Source organism: Oncorhynchus keta, chromosome 2, assembly GCF_023373465.1.
Source record: "Oncorhynchus keta strain PuntledgeMale-10-30-2019 chromosome 2, Oket_V2, whole genome shotgun sequence".
NCBI classification, from domain to species: Eukaryota; Metazoa; Chordata; class Actinopteri; order Salmoniformes; family Salmonidae; genus Oncorhynchus; species Oncorhynchus keta.
This window is the reverse complement of record NC_068422.1, coordinates 29,353,896-29,374,208: the sequence shown is the minus strand read 5'-3', so window position 1 is coordinate 29,374,208 and position 20,313 is coordinate 29,353,896. Positions and strand designations below refer to the sequence as shown.

Genomic DNA, 20,313 nt, shown 5'->3' with positions numbered 1-20,313 from the left:
GGCAGGTTGTGTTCTCCTGGCATCTGCCAATAATCAGATTTGTCTGTTGGACTGCCAGATGGTTACGCGTGATTCATCACTCCACAAAACATTTTTTGTCCAATGACGGTGGGCTTTACACAACTCAAGCAGATTCTTGGCATTGTGATCTTAGGCTTGTGTGCGGCTGCTCAGCCATGGAAACTCATTTCATGAATCCCGACGAAAAGTTATTGTGCTGATGTTGCGTCCAGAGGCAGTTTAGAACTGAGAACAGACACTTTTTCGTGCTTCGGTCCCGTTCTGTGAGCTTAATTGTCCTATCACTTTGCGACTGAGCAGTTGTCACTCCTACACATTTCCACTTCACAATAACAGCACTTACAGTTGACCAGGGAAGGTCTAGCAGGGCAGAAATTTGACAAACTGACTTGTTGGAAAGGTGGCATCCTATGACGGTTCCACGTTGAAAGTCACTGAGCTCTTTAGTAAGGCCATTCTACTGCCAATGTTTGTCTATGGAGATTACATGGCTGTGTACTCAATTGTATATACCCGTCAGCAACTGCTGTGACTGAAATAGCCGAATCCACAAATTTGAAGGGCTGTCCACATACTTTTTTTATATAGTTTATACATTGCATTCAAAGTATTCAGCCCCCTTGACTTAAAACAATTTAATCAATTTTGGGATAAGGCTGTAACATAAAATGTCTAAAAAGTCAGGGGGCTGTATACTTCCCAAATACACTCTATACACTATATATACAAAAGTATGTGGACAGCCCTGTTAAATACACAAAAGCAGTAATAAACAGATAGGGGCGAAAAACACTGAATGTAGTAACCCCTTCAGTAATGTATTTCCCCTTCATCTTAACGTTAAACGTGAATTGAAATGTCACATCTCTAGATACACATCCCTTGTTAAGGAGACTGGTTCCTACGAGGTCCTATGGGCCCTGGTCAAGAGTAGTGCACTAAATAGGGAATTGGGTGGCATTTGGTACGCAACCAGTGTGAATAACGACCACTATTTCAGATGGTCAAGGGATAAGTGGCTGTTCCACTGGATGTCATAAGGTGTATGCACCAATTTGTAAGTCGCTCTGGATAAGAGCGTCTGCTAAATGACTTAAATGTAAATGTAAATTTGTCCTGTTATTATTACTAGAGCTCTGTATGGTCTATGTATGTGTCCCCTGGGGCCCTCGCTAGTATCTCACCGTGCTGCTGCTTAGACCTGTGTTAAAATAAACCATTTGAAATGCTTTAGCTGAACTTGACTAAGCTTATCCGTTGCATTGGAATCAACAGCAAAGTCTCAAGGGGAAAACCATGCCCGTCTGGCACTCCAGGCAGTCTAGGTCATTTTGAAATGATTTCAAATAGTATTTGAACTCAGGTCCACTACGATCTCACTGTGCTGCTATATCAGAAAGTTAGCTAGGGTTCTGCGGCTTAACTGACAGTCTGCTGGGGAGTGTGTGTGTGTATGTGTGCGCTGGACAGCTGCAGTGGAAACATCTGCATCTGAATGATGAGCCTGCATTTTGGGGCCTTCCTAAATACAAACGGCAGCATTTTCCATTGAAATGCACCGCAAAACAATACATCACAAAAAGAGAGTGCATTTACCTGGCAAGCTTTGTCACCAAGGTTAGCATGTTCCGAAATGTGTAATAGAACTTAGTCAACCGCCTTTAATAAGGCAATTAGATCTATAAAGTGTTCTGTCCCTTCATTTTATTGAATCTTGTTTAACAGCTGTGCGTGCACTGGTTTAAACACCCCATTACGTGTTCCAAGCCTTTACATGCTTTCCAAGCTCCTTCAGGTGGGCTGAGGCTATTTGCATGGCGACAACATTTAAAAAGGTACAGTCTGTGATTGGTACACACATTTTTGGTCTTTAAAATGTATAATATCCAGTATACCCACTGATAATCGAATCCCAGATTGTAGCAATAAGAGAGCTGATGAAGCCTTATAGTGGTGTATGAGTGGAGACGATGGCGACAATGCAACAAGGCAGCCTACGTGGGAGAGAAGACAGCCATTTGAATGCCTTAAGAGAGCTGTGGAACAGGACCTTTAACACATGCAGGGATGCTAGACAATTAAAGCGGATTTAAAACTGCATTAGAACTACTTCAGCACCACTTTGGCGAGCTGGGGACGTGGGCATTGTGCATATAATTTGGTGTCGAACAACGGTGAGCCGAGCATCACAATCAGAAAACATTTCATCAGAAGAAACCTTTGAGGAAGATAGGGACACCGCTACAGATGGACATTGTATCAGTGTTCAGAGCTGGAGGGTACCTACATTCCACTATAACATGGATATGGATAATAATTATGGTCATGGATAACTTTTATATAGTGTTATTACAAGTGTTCAAAGCATTTTATCTACACAGTTGAAGTCGGAAGTTTACATACACTTAGGTTGGAGTCATAAAACTCGATTTTCAACCACTCCACAAATGTCTTGTTAACAAACTAGTTTGGCAAGTCGGTTACGACATCTTTGTGCATCACACAAGTACTTTTTCCAACCATGGTTTACAGACAGTTTTAATTCATAATTCATTGTATCACAATTCCAGTGGGTCAGAAGTTTACATACACTAAGTTGACTGTGCCTTTAAACAGCTTGGAAAATGCCAGAAAATTATGCCATGGCTCAAGGAAAAGCCTCCAAAACCGCCATAAAAAAGCCAGACTGCAGTTTGTAACTGCACATGGGGACAGAGATCGTACTTTTTGGCGTAATGTCCTCTGGTCTGATGAAACAAAAATAACTGTTTGGACATTATGACCATCGTTATGTTTGGAGGTAAAAGGGGGATGCTTGCAAGCTGAAGAACACCATCCCAACCGTGAAGCACGGGGGTGGCAGTATCATGCTGTGGGAGTGCTTTGCTGCAGAAGGGACTGGTGCACTTCACAAAATAGATGGCATCATGAGGGAGGACTATTATGTGGATATATTGAAGCGACATCTCAAGACATCAGTCAGGAAGTTAAAGCTTGGTCGCAAATGGGTCTTCCAAATGGACAATGACCCCAAGCATACTTCCAAAGTTGTGGCAAAATGGCTAAAGTCAAGGTATTCGAGTGGCCATCACAAAGCCCTGAACTCAATCCTATAGAATATTAAATGGCAGAACTGAAAAAGTGTGTGCGAGGAAGGAGGCCTACAAACATACACCAGCTCTGTCAGGAAGAATGGGCCAAAATCCACCCAACTTATTGTGGGAAGCTTGTGGAAGGCTACCCGAAACATTTGATCCAAGTTTAACAACTTAAAGGCAATGCTACCAATTACTAATTGAGTGTATGTAAACTTCTGACCCACTGGGAATGTGATGAAAGAAAAGCTGAAAGACATCTATTATTATTCGGACATTTCACATTCTTAAAATAAAGTGGTGATCCTAACTGACCTAAAACAGGGACTTTTTACTTGGATTAAATGTCAGGAATTGTGAAAAACTGAGTTTAAATGTAGTTGTAGTTGGCTAAGGTGCATTTATATTTTCGTTCAGTATATAATTCAAAGCATTGTAGAGACCATGACTGCATTCTTAGAGCACAATAATGCTTTCTCTCTAGTCACTGGTTTTGATTGAATTTGGCAGGAAAACACAGAATAGGTCTATTCCTGCAGTAAAAATAAATGTTCAATTGAGACCACCGATTGAAAATATATAGGTTGGTCCAGGACTAGCTTTTATCTTGGTCCGGGAACCTGGCCCTTCAAGTTTAGGTTGATGGATCTCTTCACTGGGGACATTATGGCAGGTGACTGACCTGAGAATGATGGTGTGGTAACCCAAGGTGAGGAACCTTTTTCCAAATGCAATCACCAGACCGAGCACAGAGCCCAAACTAACACATTCAGAGCTTATTGTCCATCATTAAAAACACAGAAAAACTAAAAGTAGAAATGAACATAGATTCATTATGCATGTGTTTTATATGCGCATATTCAAAGAGATGAGCATTTTTCGAACAAAGCAACAAAAAAAGACAAAAAAATATGCCACACAAGTGGTTCACCTGTGATGGCAATACACAGCGTAATAATGAATACATGCAAATACAGCAGTGGATCAAACATCTTTTGTTTGCTGGAGATCCACATTGGCACAAGCCTATGTAGGTAGTAATGACGTGTGTTTTTGTACAGGGAATTTTACTGAGCTCTTGAATATTCAACAATGAATGTGCTCACAGGGAGTACAAACAGCGCTTCCCAAATGTACCAGGACACATATTTAATAGAGGAACTCAAACACCATATTTCTATGCTGCTTTTGTTGTGTGGGGGAAAAAAAGCTTCCCATTGATTCAGCACATTGATTGTGAAAATGAAAATGAAGTAAGGTATGTGTTTGAATCTTTTCGAACCAAGCCGAGCACCCACAGAAACTGCAGTTTAAGGTAACACAATAAAATAATTGTACAGTATCTGTGGTAGTTAAAATTAAAATAAAATAAAAATATATATATATATATATATATATACACTTTCAAGGTACTTTGTTAACTTCACTTGGTTTATGTACCGCTTCCTCTCTGAACATTAGGGACAAGTAGGAAAGGACAATCCACAAAAACCGCAAACAGTGTTTTTGAACAGAGATACTAGTTGAACACAGGTTGGTTATTATTGTTTTACAGGTTCTACTCTGAGCCCCGCAGTTCACACATACAATGCAAACACAATATTTTACAATACTTATTTTTGCCCAACAGCGCCACCATACGACCAAACTGAACCATAATCTACAGGTTAGCTACACTCATCCCGAGCATGTGTGCCAACCATAATCACTCAGTCAAACAGATCAAAAGATGGTAAAATAAAAAGTTTATACTTTTATTTCACTAGGCAAGTCAGTTAAGAACAAATTCTTATTTGCAATGACAGCCTAGGAACAGTGGGTTAACTGCCTGTTCAGGGGCAGAATGACAGATTTGTACCTTGTCAGCTCGGGGATTTACTTCCGGTTACTAGTCCAACGCTCTAACCACTAGGCTACTTTGCCGCCCGATATGTGACCGATACAACGCCACCACATGATCCATCAGAATGTGCATGCATATGTTGTCTTGACAGTGTTTGGAACATGTGTATCATATCTTGTTACAATACAAATATCTGTGTGTGATTTATGAGTGTTTATGTGCCAGACCATACCCACGTGAATGTTTATTGGTCAGTAGCGGACATGTTATTTGAGATGCTAGCTTATAAACCAGTCTCCTTAACCAGGGATGTGTATCTAGAGATGTGACATTTCAATTCACGTTTAACGTTAAGATGAAGGGGAAATACATTACTGAAGGGGTTACTACATTCAGTGTTTCCCCCCCTATCTGTTTATTACTGCTTTTGTGTATTTAACAGGGCTGTCCATATACTTTTGTATATATAGTGTATAGAGTGTATTTGGGAAGTATACAGCCCCCTGACTTTTTAGACATTTTATGTTACAGCCTTATCCTAAAATGGATTAAATTGTTTTAAGTCAAGGGGGCTGAATACTTTGAATGCAATGTATAAACTATATTAAAAAAAAATATATATATATATATATATATATATATATCAGAGGAGTAGTGTTTTAAGTGTTTTTCACAAAATTCTAAAATGGCAGAAAATCCATATTGTCAGACCTTATGGTTCCAAATTTCTTCCTTGTGAGGAGAGGGGCCTATGTATCGAATTTCATGACTGGCAAACGGGGTGAAGGACCTTTCAAAGATTGCACTTTCAATTGCTTGTTATAGTGCTACCATCTGGCCAATTAGCATGGCATTGCATGAGAGGGTGTAGCCCATGGGCCTTTACCATCATGCCAAGTTGCATTCTCCTTGGCCTTATGGGAATTTTCATTTTTTCACCACATCCACGGAGAAACGAAATAATGAAGGCCAACTAATACAATCGGATTTCACCCAGTTTCGCTGCTTGAACCCCTAATAAATTTAAAAGGCTTGAAAGAAATACACTTTGATTTCATACCACAGTTTTTCAAATTCACTTTTCCCACCCATGTTCATTTGAAACATGCTGATGTTGCAGGAAGGCATCAAAACCATATTTTTCCATTGTGTTGCATTTTTCCAATCTTGTGATAAGAAATTTCTACACATACAGTTGAAGTCGGAAGTTTACATACACCTTAGCCAAATTCATTTAAAACTCAGTTTCACACAATTCCTGACATTTAATCAAAGGAAAATTTACATCTCAGGTTAGTTAACATCACCACTTATTTTAAGAATGTGAAATGTCAGAATAATATAGTTGAGAGGATGTTTTATTTCAGATTTAATTTCTTTCATCACATTCCCAGTGGGTCAGAAGTTTACATACACTCAACTAGTATTCAGTAGCATTGCCTTTAAATTGCTTATCTTGGGTCAAACGTTTCAGGGAGACTTCCACAAGCTTCCCACAATAAGTTGGGTGAATTTTGGCCCATTCCTCCTGACAGAGCTGGTGTAACTGAGTCAGGTTTGTAGGCCTCCTTGCACGCATACACTTTTTCAGTTCTGCCCACACATTTTGCCAGAACTTTGGAAGTATGCTTGGGGTCATTGTCCATTTGGAAGACCCATTTGCGACCAAGCTTAAACTTCCTGACTGATGTCTTGAGATGTTGCTTCAATATATCAACATAATAGTCCTCCCTCATGATGCCATCTATTTTGTGAAGTGTACCAGTCCCTCCTGCAGTAAAGCACCCCCACAACATGATGCTGGGAGCCCCGTGCTTCATGGTTGGGATGGTGTTCTTCGGCTTGCAAGCCTCCCCCTTTTTCCTCCAAACATAACGATGGTCATTATGGCCAAATAGTTCTATTTTTGTTCCAACTGACCAGAGGACATCCAGCCAAAAAGTACGATCTTTGTCCCCATGTACAGTTGCAAACCGTAGTCTGGCTTTTATATGGCGGTTTTGGAGCAGTGGCTTCTTCCATGCTGAGCGGCCTTCAGGTTGGCGATATAGGACTCTTTTTTTACTGTGGATATAAATACTTTTGCTTCCTCCAGCATCTTCAGAAGGTCCTTTGCCGTTGTTCTGGGATTGATTTGCACTTTTCGCACCAAAGTACATTAATCTCTAGGAAACAGAACACATCTCCTTCCTGACTGGTATGCGCGGTCCCATGGTGTTTATACTTATACAGATGAACGTGGTACCTTCAGGCATTTGGAAATTGCTCCCAAGGATGAACCAGACTTGTGGAGGTCTACAATTTTGTTTTTGAGGTCTTGGCTTATTTATTTTGATTTCCAATGATGTCAAGCAAAGAGGCACCGAGTTTGATGGGAGGCATTGAAATACATCCACAGGTACACCTCCAATTGACTCAAATTATGTTCATTAGCCTATCAGTAGCTTCTAAAGCCTTGACATCATTTTCTGGAATTTTCCAAGCTGTTTAAAGGCACAGTCTACATACACTAAGTTAACTTCTGACCCACTGGAATTGTGAAACAGTGAATTATAAGTGAAATAATCTGGTTGTAAACAATTGTTGGAACAATGACTTGTGTCATCAACAAAGTAGATGTCCTAACCGACTTGCCATAACTATAGTTTGTTAATTAACAAGAAATTTGTGGAGTGGTTGAAAAAACGAGTTTTAATGACTCCAATCTAAGTGTATGTAAACTTCCGACTTCAACTGTACTTCAATCATGTGGTATCAAATGTCTACGCGAATGTCATCCTTTGGTATGGCATTTCTAACACAATTGCTCTTAATTTGTCTATATAGGTTTTTCCTATTTAAAATTATCATACACATTTTTAGGAAATGTTGAAAATTTGAGTCTTACCTGATGAGCCAGTGATACAGCCCGACATCAAAGTGTCTGGAAAACAATACATATTTACATTAAGGAGAGAGGAGGGTGGTGAAATCTTTGATATACACATTTTACCAAATTTGGTTACCATGTCTGTCAGTTGATGGAAATGAGAGTACACAACTACCAATGACATAAAACATCTGTTTTGTTGTTACTTTTAACTGTTTCTCATGATCTGCCATCCCTTTGTCTCCACAGTCCTACATGTTTCTGTTTCAACAGGTGCACAGTGAGAGAAGAGAAAGTTGGGATCATGGCAGTATTTTGCCCCAGCATTTCATATTTCTATAGATTTAGTCCAAAGCCAACATTTCAAGAACAATATGAATGGAGGATTTCTTGGTGTTTAATATGATTTTTCTGAAAATTAAAATAGGGACGAATGAAGGCTCAACGTTCCATATTATTTGGTTTTTCACGCTACACTGAGTATACAAAACATTAAGAACACCTGCTCTTTCCATGACAGACTGGCCAGGTGAAAGCTATGATCCCTTATTGATGTCACTTGCTAAATCAACTTCAAATCAGTTTAGATGAAGGGGAGGAGACTGGTTAAAGAAGGATTTTTATGTCTTGATACATGGATTGTGTATGTGTGTCTTGGACTGTGGCGGTCATGAAATTCTGTCAGCACGTTATTGTCATGCAAAAGACTGCCGGTCTCACGGTAATTGATCATTATCTAACAAACATGTTTAGCATCTCCAGGCCTCCACACATACAAGCCACTGATGCTCACTTTTGGAACATCTACATTTTTAAAAAGTCGAATAAATAATTGAATATACACCATCACAATAAATCCATTATTTATTTTCGTCAGGTCTAAAGAAACATAATATGAATTACATGTATTTCAGAAGAACAAAATACGAGTTGGCCTAATGCAGGTCTATGCTATCTGGCTATGCTCTGTGCCATAGGTTGTAGGCTTGTTCTCGCTTCTAAGTCCCGTGTCATTTTATTTTATATGATTTTATAGCAAGAAGAAAATAACTGAACTTGACTGAATAAAATAAAAAATATTATTTCCATTATGGGGAGAGTGTGCATATGAAATGGCATGTTGAGATTAAATGTGATCATTTGAAACAGGTGCTATATTCTAGATTTAGAGTTATTTGGCAACTTGGCAACTTTTCTTTTGAGAAAGTAGCAAAAAAAAGCTTGTGCTCTGTTCCTTGCCTCAGGCTGCACAGCTGTTCTCGAATCAAGTGATCATATTTTCAGCCATCAGACTATTCTCAATGTAATATTATCTTCACTAATATGTAACATTTGTTTCAATATAGACTGGCCCATTATCAAATATGCAGGAACGGTGAAAAAAGACGTCATCTTTGTGCACTCGAATAGCGAATGGAGGCCGCGTGATTTCCCGCCGATCAGTTTTGAGGCTACTTCAAACATCTCATTTGATCAGACAGGTTCTACAGGCCTTAGTTTTGTCGCACCTGGACTACTGCCCAGCTGTGTGGTCATGTGCAGCAATTGCAGTTGGTCCAGAACAAAGCAGCTCGTATTGCACTTAGATGCACACGGAAGAAAAGTGTCAGTAAAATGCATGTCAGTCTCTCCTGGCTCAAAGTTGAGGAGAGATCGACTGCAACACTATTGGTCTTTGTGCGATGTGTTGATGTGTTGAAGGTACCGAAATGTCTGTTCAAACAGTTGGCAAACAGTTCAGACACACAACACATGCAACCAGAGGTCTCTTCAGTCCCCAGGTCCAGAACAGAGGCTGGGAAAGGCACAGTATTAAATAGAGCCACGACTACATGGAACTCTGCGCCACATCAGGTAACGCAAGCTAGCAATAAACAGTTAAAAAAACAGATAAAACAACACTGCATAAAGGGGACTGTGAAGACTAATAATGTTATGTACTATGTATGTATTAGACCTAGATAGTGTGAATGTAATAATATGTAGGCTGTGTGACATTTAAAATGTATTCCAGTCCTTGACTAATAATGTTCTGTACTATGTATTATGTATTAGACCTAGATAGTGTGTATGTACTGATATATAGGCTGTGTGTAACATTTTAAATGTATGTATTCCAGTCCTTGACTAATAATGTTCTGTACTATGTATTAGGTAATGTTTCATGTGGACTCCAGGACAAGTAGCTGCTGCTTTTGCAGCAGTGAATGGGGATCCTAATAACTACCAAATACTGTTTTGATGATAAGTGCTTGATGTGATTTTCAATAGCATTTGCATTGATGTCAAAGTGGTTAGAGGGACAATAGAGTCCTGAGTACCAGGCCATTAGGACCGGATGTTCAGCAGGAGAGGGTGCAACTCAATAGGATTGTATCTAGATTCAGTCTGACACACATCAAACATTCATAGATATGTGAGGCGTGCTTGACTCGTGACTCACACTGGCCCAGTCACAAGCACACACACACAGTTGGAGCCAGTTGAAAGTGAATCCAGTAGTCTTTTTGATGTTAGTGTGACTGCCCTGGGGCCCTCTAGATAATCCCTACCTCTCGGTTATGGACTCAATATTACTACTGTTATCTCACAATGAACAACCAATAGCAGTCTTCTGGTCCCACTGGCATAAAACCATTTTATGTCATTCAACAGACACTCCTTAAAGCCCACTTTAAACAAATGTGTAGATGCTCTACAGATTGTCATACTGTCTGTTAATAAGCAAATGCTTGCTAAGGTTACGGTTCGATTTACAGTCGTGGCCAATAGTTTTGAGACCGACACAAATATTAATTTCCACACAATTTGCTGCTTCAGTGTCTTTAGATATGTTTGTCAGATGTTACTATGGAATACTGAAGTATAATTACAAACATTTCATAAGTGTAAAAGGTTTTTATTGACAATTACAAGAAGTTGATGCAGAGTCAATATTTGCAGTTTTGACCCTTCTTTTCCAAGACCTCTGCAATCTGCCCTGCTGTCAATTAACTTCTGGGCCACACTGATGGCATGCTTGGAGTTTGTCAGAATTTGTGGGTTTTTGTTTGTCCACCTGCCTCTTGAGGATTGACCACAAGTTCTCATATGGGATTAAGGTCTGGGGAGTTTTCTGGCCATGGATCCAAAATATCGATGTTTTGTTCCCCAAGCCACTTATTTATCACTTGTGCCTTATGGCAAGGTGCTCCATCATGCTGGAAAAGGCATTGTTCGTCACCAAATGGTTCCTGGATGGTTGGGAGAATGGTCTCAGGACTGATGGTAACCCCACACATGAATAGTCTCAGGACTGATGGTAGCGCTCACCTTGTCTTCTCCAAACAAGCTTTTTTCCGGATGCCCCAAACAACCGGAAAGGGGATTCATCAGAGAAAATGACTTTACCCCAGTCCTCAGCAGTCCAATCCCTGTACCTTTTGCACAATATCAGTTTGTCCCTGATGTTTTTCCAGGATAGAAGTGGCTTCTTTGCTGCCCTTCTTGACACCAGGCCATCTTCCAAAAGTCTTTGCATCACTGTACGTGCAGATGCACTCACACCTGCCCGCTGCCATTCCTGAGCAAGCTCTGTACTGGTGGTGCCCCGATCCCGCAGCTGAAACAACTTTAGGAGACGGTCCTGGCACTTCCTGGACTTTCTTGGGCACCCTGAAGCTTTCTTCACAACATTTGAACCGCTCTCCTTGAAGTTCTTGATGATCCGATAAATGGTTGATTTAGGTGCAATCTTTCTGGCAGCAATATCCTTGCCTGTGAAGCCCTTTTTGTGCAAAGCAATGATGACTGCATGTGTGTGCTTGCAGGTAACCATGGTTGACAGAGGAAGAACAATGATTGAAAGCGCCACCATCCTTTTGAAGCTTCCAGTCTGTTCGAACTCAATCAGCATGACAGAGTGATCTCCAGCCTTGGTTTCGTCAACACTCACACCTGTGTTAACCTGTTAGTCCTCTAGGGGCATTATTTCATTTTTGGATAAAACGACGTGCCCATTTTAAGCGCAATATTTTGTCACGAAAAAATGCTCGACTATGCTTGGAATTGATAGTTTTGGAAAGAAGACACTTACGTTTCCAGAACTGCAAAGATTTTCACTGTGAGTGCCTTATAACAAAAGCTTCAGGCAAAACCAAGATGTTTGAGCGACCAGGAAATGAACAGGATTTCTGAAGGTACGTTTTCCATGATCGCCTTATATGGCTGTGAATGCGACAGGAATGAACGGACACTTTCTAGCGTTTCCCCAAGGCGTCTGCAGCATTGTGACGTATTTGTAGGCATATCATTGGAAGATTGACCATAAGAGACTACAATTGCCAAGTGTCCCGCACGGTGTCTGCGTGGAAATTGGTGCGCAAAAGTCAGCTACCAGTATTTTTCCATCCGAATCAGAGAACAAAGAAGGCTTCTAGGACTGCCATTTCAATGAAGAGATATATGACAAAACACCTTGAGGATTGATTCAAACAACGTTTTCCATGTTTCAGTCGATATTATGGAGTTAATTCGGAAAAAAGTTTGACGTGTAGGTGACTGAATTTTCGGTTAGTTTCGGTAGCCAAATGCATAGTAACAAACGGAACGATGTGTCCTACACAAGAATCTTTCAGGAAAAACTGGACATCTGCTATGTAACTGAGAGTCTCCTCATTGAAACATCTGAAGTTCTTCAAAGGTAAATTATTTTATTTGATCCCTTTGCTGGTTTTTGTGAATATGTTGCGTGCTAAATGCTAACGCTAAATGCTAAGCTAGCTATCACCACTCTTACACAAATTATTGATTTTCTCTGGTTCTAAAGCATATTTTGAAGATCTGAGACGACAGGATTGTTAAGAAAAGGATAAGCTTGAGAGCAGGCATATTTATTTCATTTCATTTGCGATTTTTAGAAATCACTAAAGTTGCGTTATGGTAATGAGCTTGAGACTGTAGTAACGCGACCGCATGCGGGATGGGGCGGACTATGAGGTTAATGGAACTACCCATCCCGGATCCGGGAGAATTGTCAGCAACTACACTAATTAGAATAGAACAATGGTCAAATAATCTTACTAGAAAATATTCATATTCATGAAATCACAAGTGAAATATAGCAAAACACAGCTTAGCCTTTTGTTAATCACCCTGTCGTCTCAGATTTTGAAATTATGCTTTACAGCGATAGCAAGACAAGCATTTGTGTAAGTTTATCGATAGCCTAGCATAGCATTATGTTGAGCTAGCAGCAGGAAGCTTGGTCACGAAAATCAGAAAAGCAATCAAATTAACCGTTTACCTTTGATGATCTTCAGATGTTTTCACTGACGAGACTCCCAGTTAGACAGCAAATGTTCCTTTTGTTCCATAAAGATTATTTTTATACCCAAAATACCTCCGTTTGTTTGTCACGTTATGTTCAGAAATCCACCGGAAATAGCGGTACAATGTAGTTTCAACATGCCAATCTTCTACAATGACCATAATCCCAACGTGCATCTACTTGCCCAGTCCGGTTTCTTTGCGCTTGCTACAGAGGAGAGAAGAATGATGAATCGTGATGTGACAGAGAGCAGATGTTGCTTCGCGAGGTAGAGTATCTCTCTACCTGAAAATACATGATCTCTCAGCACTGTCATTTACACGATATACATTGAGTATACATTGCAATGAGATACTTACTTTCAGGTTAAGCTCTCGACAATTTTACAATTAAAAAAAGTCAGTAGCTAAGTGAAAAAATTGTATAAAAATAAAAGCTCAATGAAATAATTTCACCAATTTAATAAATGGGCAGTTTTTTACAAATAGTTACATAGCCTATATGGAAATAACAGACATGAGCCAAGCATGTTTACTAGTAGAATGGAATAGGTTATAATACCTCTCTGATTAATTTGGTCAGTTTTACCACCTCAACATTGCTCATTTTAAAACAGTGTGATGTGAGCGGTTCACTACGTTGTGAAATCTTAACTAGCAGGCACTGTGTCACTCCAGGCGCTTCTTGCAGTGCCTGCTACTGCCTAGCGCATTATATTGTATTGTTTATTTTAGTCATAACAATGTGTCAGTAAAACGAAAATATACTGCATAGCGCAAGTGATGTGTGTTTATGGAAACTCACATAGGTGCTGGATCATACCCAGGCCTAATTACGCCACTGGCGTGTGCAAGCAAGTGTGTGTGTGCACGAGCACGACAAAGGTACGAGTCAGCACAACCGCTCTTCAGTGTCAGTGAATTAATAGGCAATCAGGAGACTGGCATACTGTAGGGAGGCTGCATTGCTCGCTCGCTCTCATCAAATCCCCATCATTACCTCCATCTGTTTAGCAAACAGAAAGAGAGGCTTGCCAGATAAACCTGTCCAAGGTAATTCATGGCTCAGATTCAGCAGCAACTAAATGCAGACATATTAGACAAATCATTCACTTAACTTAACACCACACTTGGTGCCTTTGGCAGACAGCAGAGTATCTTGGAGCCTGGTCAGCTATTACACATTGGAACGTGCACAAGCATGCATGCACATGCACCGACTCTAGTATCCTATGACATTTCAAAAATCCCTTCTGACTCCAATATTCCCTTTCTATTTCAGGTGACCGGAGCTCAGTAGTGAACAGTTGAGAGTCCGTGCCAAGACCGGGGGCAGGACAGCGTCAGTGTCAACACCAGCAGCCAAAACCATGTTAGACACCACAGAACCCGAGCCGAGCCACCGGCCAAATCTTACATTTCCTGTAGCAATCAGTATCCTTTAAGGGCTCATTTTTCACGGAGGTTCATCACAACTCCCTCCTCTCCCCCAGCCCCTTATCTTCACCCACTATCCCCTCCTTTCGTGTCTACTATACGTACATTTAATTTGCCTGTGTTTACCTGAAGTGGAAGTGCCAATAAATCTGTCAGTTATGAATCAGAAACGCACACGGCAGGAGCTGAGGGGCAAGATAAAGTAAATCAAACTTCCATTATTACTTGAGGACTGTAACACCATATAACAGGGTCTGGTAGCTGGACGGCACCAGACTCGGACAGAGGCTCGCCGCTCCATTATGCCAACTCTTCATTCAAATGGATGGAGCGGGAGGTGCGGGACAAGGTGCTCATGATGCCCATAAAGCCACGCTGTCCAGCAGGAGTTGGAACGGTTCGTGTCCTTAATGCTGGTGGAGGTAGTTCTCCCACTGAGGCAGGCTAGGCATCTTTCAGTGAGGCAGGCCAGGCATCTCTAGAGCTGAGTCAGTTCATCATCTTGCCATAGTATACTTCCTTATCCGGCTTGAAGGACCATGAAAATAGCGCCACCAATTAGTGTTGGCCTCCGAAAGAGGTGCCGGTTAAATATAGGTACAAAACTCCCTGAGCCTCATTTCGAAGGCGTGGTAATGACGAGTAGACGACAGATGTACAGAACACACTTTATTGCACACACACACCAACATAGCAAGAGGGGACTAGTAGAAATGGTTTCTGCAATTGAACGAAAGGGTAACGCATTTAATAAAATGTTGGTTAGCAGATGTTATTGCGAGATGTTATACACATGGTTAGCCAATGTTATTGCGAGTCTAGCGAAATGATTGTGCTTCTAGTTCGGACAATGCAACAATATCTAACAAGTAATATCTAACAATTCCACAACAAATACATAATACACACAAATGTAAGTAAAGGAATGGAATAATACATAAATATATGGATGAGCAATGTCAGAGCGGCATAGGCTAAGATTCAATAGATAGTATAGAATACAGTTTATACATATGAGAAGAGTAACGCAAGATATGTAAACATTATTAAAAAGTGGCATTATTATAGTGGCTAGTGTTCCGTTTATTAAAGTGGCCAATGATTTCAAGTCTGTATGTAGGCAGCAGCCTCTCTATGCTAGTGATGGCTGCTTAACTGTCTGATGGCCTTGTAATAGAAGCGGTTTTTCATTCTTGACTAGTCAAGAATCATATCACCTCCACCTTACTTGTCACCCTAGACCCACTTCAATTTGCTTACCGCCCCAATAGGTCTACAGACGATGCAATCGCCTGCACACTGCCCTATCCCATCTGGACAAGAGGGATACCAATGTAAGAATGCTGTTAATTGATTATAGCTCAGCATTCAACACCATAGTACCCTCCAAGCTTATTATTAAGCTTGAGGCCCTGGGTCTCAACCCACCCTGTGCAATTGGGTCCTAGACTTCCTGACGGCCACCCACAAGGGGTGAACGTAGGAAATAACATCTCCACTTCGCTGATCCTCAATACCGGGGCCCCACAAGGATGGGTGCTCAGCCCCCTCCTGTACTCCCTGTTCCCCCCATGACTGCATGGACAAGCACACCTCCAACTGAATCATCAAGTTTGCAGATGACGCAACAGTAGTAGGCTTGATTACCAACAATGACGAGATAGCCTACAGGGAGGAGGTGAGGGCTCTCAGAGTGTGGTGTCAGGAAAACAACCTCTCACTCAACGTCAACAAAGCAAAGGAGATGATCGTGGACTTCAGGAAACAGCATAGCACCCCCTATCCACATCCATGGGACAGCAGTAGTGAAGATGGAAAGTTTTCAGTTCCTTGGCATACATATCACTGACAAACTGAAATGGTTCACCCACACAGATGGTGTGGTGAAGAATGTGCAACAGCACAACCTCAGGAGGCTTCAACTTCAGGAGGCTGAAGAAATTTGGCTTGTCACCTAAAACCCTCACACACTTTTACAGATGCACAATTGAGAGCATTCTGTTGGGCTTTATCACTGCCTGGTACGGCAACTGCCCCACCCAGAACCACAGGGCTCTCCAGAGGGTGGTGCGTTCTGCACAGCGCATCACCGGGTTGCAAACTACTTGCCCTCCAGGATACCTACAGAACCAGATGTCACAGGAAGGCCAAAGAGATCATCAAGGACATCAACCACCGGAGCCACTGCCTGTTCACCCTGCTATCATCCATGAGGTGAGATCAAAGCTGGGACCGAGAGACTAAAAAATATCTTCCATCTCAAGGCCATCAGACTGCTAAACAGCCATCACTAACAGAGGCTGCTGCCTACATACAGACTTGAAATCATTGGCCATTTTAATTAAAATGATCACTAGTCACTTTAATAATTCTACTTCAATAATGATGTTTACATATCTTGCATTACTCAACCCATTTGTATATACACTGTATTTTATACCATCTATTGCATCTATGCCACTGACATTGCTCATCCATATATTTATATGTACATATTCTTATTCCATCCCTTTACTTAGATTTGTGCGTATTAGGTAGTTATTGTGGAATTGAAGGAGAGTGATGGAGTGCTGCATCAGATTACTTGGCCTCCACAACCCAATTGAGATGGTTTGGGATGAGTAGGACCTCAGGGGTGAAGAAAAAACAGCCAAAAAGTGCTCAGCATATTTCAGAATATGTAGAAAATAGTAAACAAAGAAAAATCCTTGAATGAGTAGGTGTTCTAAAACATTTGGCCGGTAGAGTACATACAGTACATTCGGAAAGTATTCAGACCCCTTGACTTTTTCCAAATGTTATTACGTTCCAGCCTTAATCCAAATGGATTTTTTTTTAAATTGCCCTCATTAATCAACACACAATACCACATATGGTCCTTCTGTAGCTCAGTTGGTAGAGCATGGCGCTTGTAACGCCAGGGTAGTGGGTTCAATCCCCGGGACCACCCATACGTAGAATGTATGCACACATGACTGTAAGTCGCTTTGGATAAAAGCGTCTGCTAAATGGCATATATTATTATATTACATATTGTCGAAGCAAAAGGTTTAGACATTTTTGCCAATTTATGACAAATTTAAAAAAGGAAATATTACACTTAAATAAGTATTCATAGCCTTTACTCAGTACTTTGTTGAAGCACCTTTGACAGTGATTACGGCCCCGAGTCTTCTTGGATCTGACACTATAAAATTGGGAGAAACTCCCTAAATACAGGTGGGCCATTCTTCTCTGCAGATCCTCTCAAGCTCTTTCAGGTTGGATTGGGAGTGTCACTCCACAGCTATTCTCAGGTCTCTCCAGAGATGTTCGATTGGGTTCAAGTCCGGGCTCTGGCTGGGCCACTCAAGGACATTCCGAGACTTTTCCCGCTTAGGGTCTTTGTCCTGGTGGAAGGTGAACCGTCACTCCAGTCTGAGGTCCTGAGCACATGGGAGCAGGTTTTCATCAAGGATCTCTGTACTTTGCTTCATTCATCTTTGGCTCGATCCTGGCTAATCTCGTAGTACCAGTTGCTAAAAAACATCACAGCATGATGTTGCCAGCGCCATGCTTCAGCGTAGGGATGGTGCCAGGTTTCATCCAGACGTGACGCTTGGCATTCAAGTCAAAGAGTTCAATCTTGTTTTCATCAGACCAGAGAATCTTGTTTCTCACGGCCTGGCAGTCCTTTAGATGCCTTTTGTCAAACTCAAAGCAGGCTATCACGTGCCTTTTACTGAGGAGAGAATACTGTCTGGTCACTCTACCACAAGGCCTGATTTTGTGGAGTGCTGCAGAGATGATTGTCCTTCCGGAAGGCTCTTCCATCTCCGCTGAGGTACACTGGAGCTCTTTGAGTGACCATCGTGTTCTTGGTCACCTCCCTGACCAAGGCCCTTCTCCCCAGATTGCTGTTTTGCGGGCTGCCAGCTCTTGGAAGTCTTGGTGGTTCCAAATTTCTTCCATTTAAGAATGATGGAGGCCACTGTGTTCTTGGGGACCTTCAACGCTGCAGAAAGTGTTTGGTACCCTTCCCCAATTCCGGAGCGTCAGGTAGTCAAGTGGTTAGAGCGTTGGACTAGCAACCAAAAGGTTGCAAGAGCGGATCCCTGAGCTGACAAGGTAAAAATCTGTCGTTCTGCCCCTGATCAAGGCAGTTAACCCACTATTCCTAGGCAGTCATTGAAAATAATAATTTGTTCTTAACTTACTAGCCTAGTTAAATAAAGGTCAAATAAAATAAATACAAATAAATGATGTGCCTTGACACAATCTTGTCTCGAAGCTCTAGGGATGGCGTGATTTTTGCTATGAAATGGACTGTCAATGTGGGACCTTATATAGACAGGTGTGTGCCTTTCCAAATCATGTCCAATCAATAAAATATACAACAGGCAGGCTCCAATCAAGTTGTAGAATCATCAAGGATGATCAAAGGAAACAGGATGCACCTGTGCCCAAGAAAGCGAAGGTAACCTGCGTAAATGACTACCGCCAGTAGCACTCACGTCAGTAGCCATGAAGTGCTTTGAAAGGCTGGTCATGGCTCACATCAACACCATCATCACGGAAACCCTAGACCCACTCCAATTCACATACCGCCTAACAGATCCATAGATGACGCAATCTCAATCGCACTCCACACTACCCTTTCCCACCTGGACAAAAGGAACACCAAAGTGAGAATGCTATTCATTGACTACAGCTCAGCGTTCAACACCATAGCGCCCACAAAGCTCATCACTAAGCTAAGTACCCTGGGACTAAACACCTCCCTCAGCAACTGGACCCTGGACTTCCTGGTAAGGGTAGGCAACAACACATCTGCCACACTGATCCTCAACACGGGGGCCCATCAGGGGTGCGTGCTTAATCCACTCCTGTACTCCCTGTTCATCCACGACTACGTAGCCAAGCACGACTCCAACAAAATCATTAGGTTTGCTTTAGACAGTGGTAGGCCTGATCACTGACTACGATGAGACAGCCTATAGGGAGGTCAGAGACTTGGCAGTGTGGTGCCAGGACAAAAACAATCCCTCAATGTGAGCAAGACAAAGGAGCTGAATGCAGACTATAGGAAAAAGAGGGCCCAACACTCCCCTATTCACATTGACGGGGCTGTAGTGGAGCGGGTAAAGATCTTCAAGTTCCTTGGTGTCCACATCAACAAACTATTATGGTCCAAACACACCAAGACAGTTGTGAAGAGGGCATGACAATACCTTTTCCTACTCAGGAGACTGAAAAGACTTGACATGGGTCCTCAGATCCTCAAAAGGTTCTGCAGTTGCACCATCGAGAGCATCCTGACTGGTTGCATCACTGACTGGTATTGGAACTGCTCGGCATCTGACCGCAAGGTCCTACAGAGGGTAGTGCGCACGGCCCAGTATATTACTGGGGCCAAGCTTCCTACCACCCAGGACCTACAGTTGAAGTCAGAAGTTTACATACACCTTAGCCAACTACATTTAAACTCAGCTTTTCACAATTCCTGACATTTAATCTTAGTAAAAAAATTCCCTGTCTTGGGTCAGTTAGGATCACCACTTTATTTTGAGAATGTGAAATGTCAGAATAATAGTAGATAATTATTTATTTCAGCATTTATTTATTTCATCACATTCCCAGTGGGTCAGAAGTTTACATCCACTCAATTACTATTTGGTAGCATTGCCTTTAAATTGTTTAACTTGGGTCAAACGTTTTGGGTAGCCTTCCACAAGCTTCCAGCTCTATCAGGAGGAGTGGGC

General features: G+C 41.6%; 1 protein-coding gene across 5 annotated transcripts in view; it reads right to left on the bottom strand.

The window, feature by feature from the left end:
• hhat (hedgehog acyltransferase) overlaps window positions 1-20,313 on the bottom strand; it is a 93,999-nt gene that overhangs the window by 39,768 nt on the left and 33,918 nt on the right. For 4 of the 5 annotated variants that reach the window (XM_035794642.2, XM_035794626.2, XM_052474940.1 and 1 more), the window contains exon 9: window positions 7,847-7,882. The exons of the other annotated variant lie outside the window; for it this stretch is intronic. In XM_035794642.2, the coding sequence (XP_035650535.1) occupies window positions 7,847-7,882 (36 nt within the window). The remainder of the gene's footprint in view (window positions 1-7,846; window positions 7,883-20,313) is intronic. 5 annotated transcript variants of the gene reach the window in all.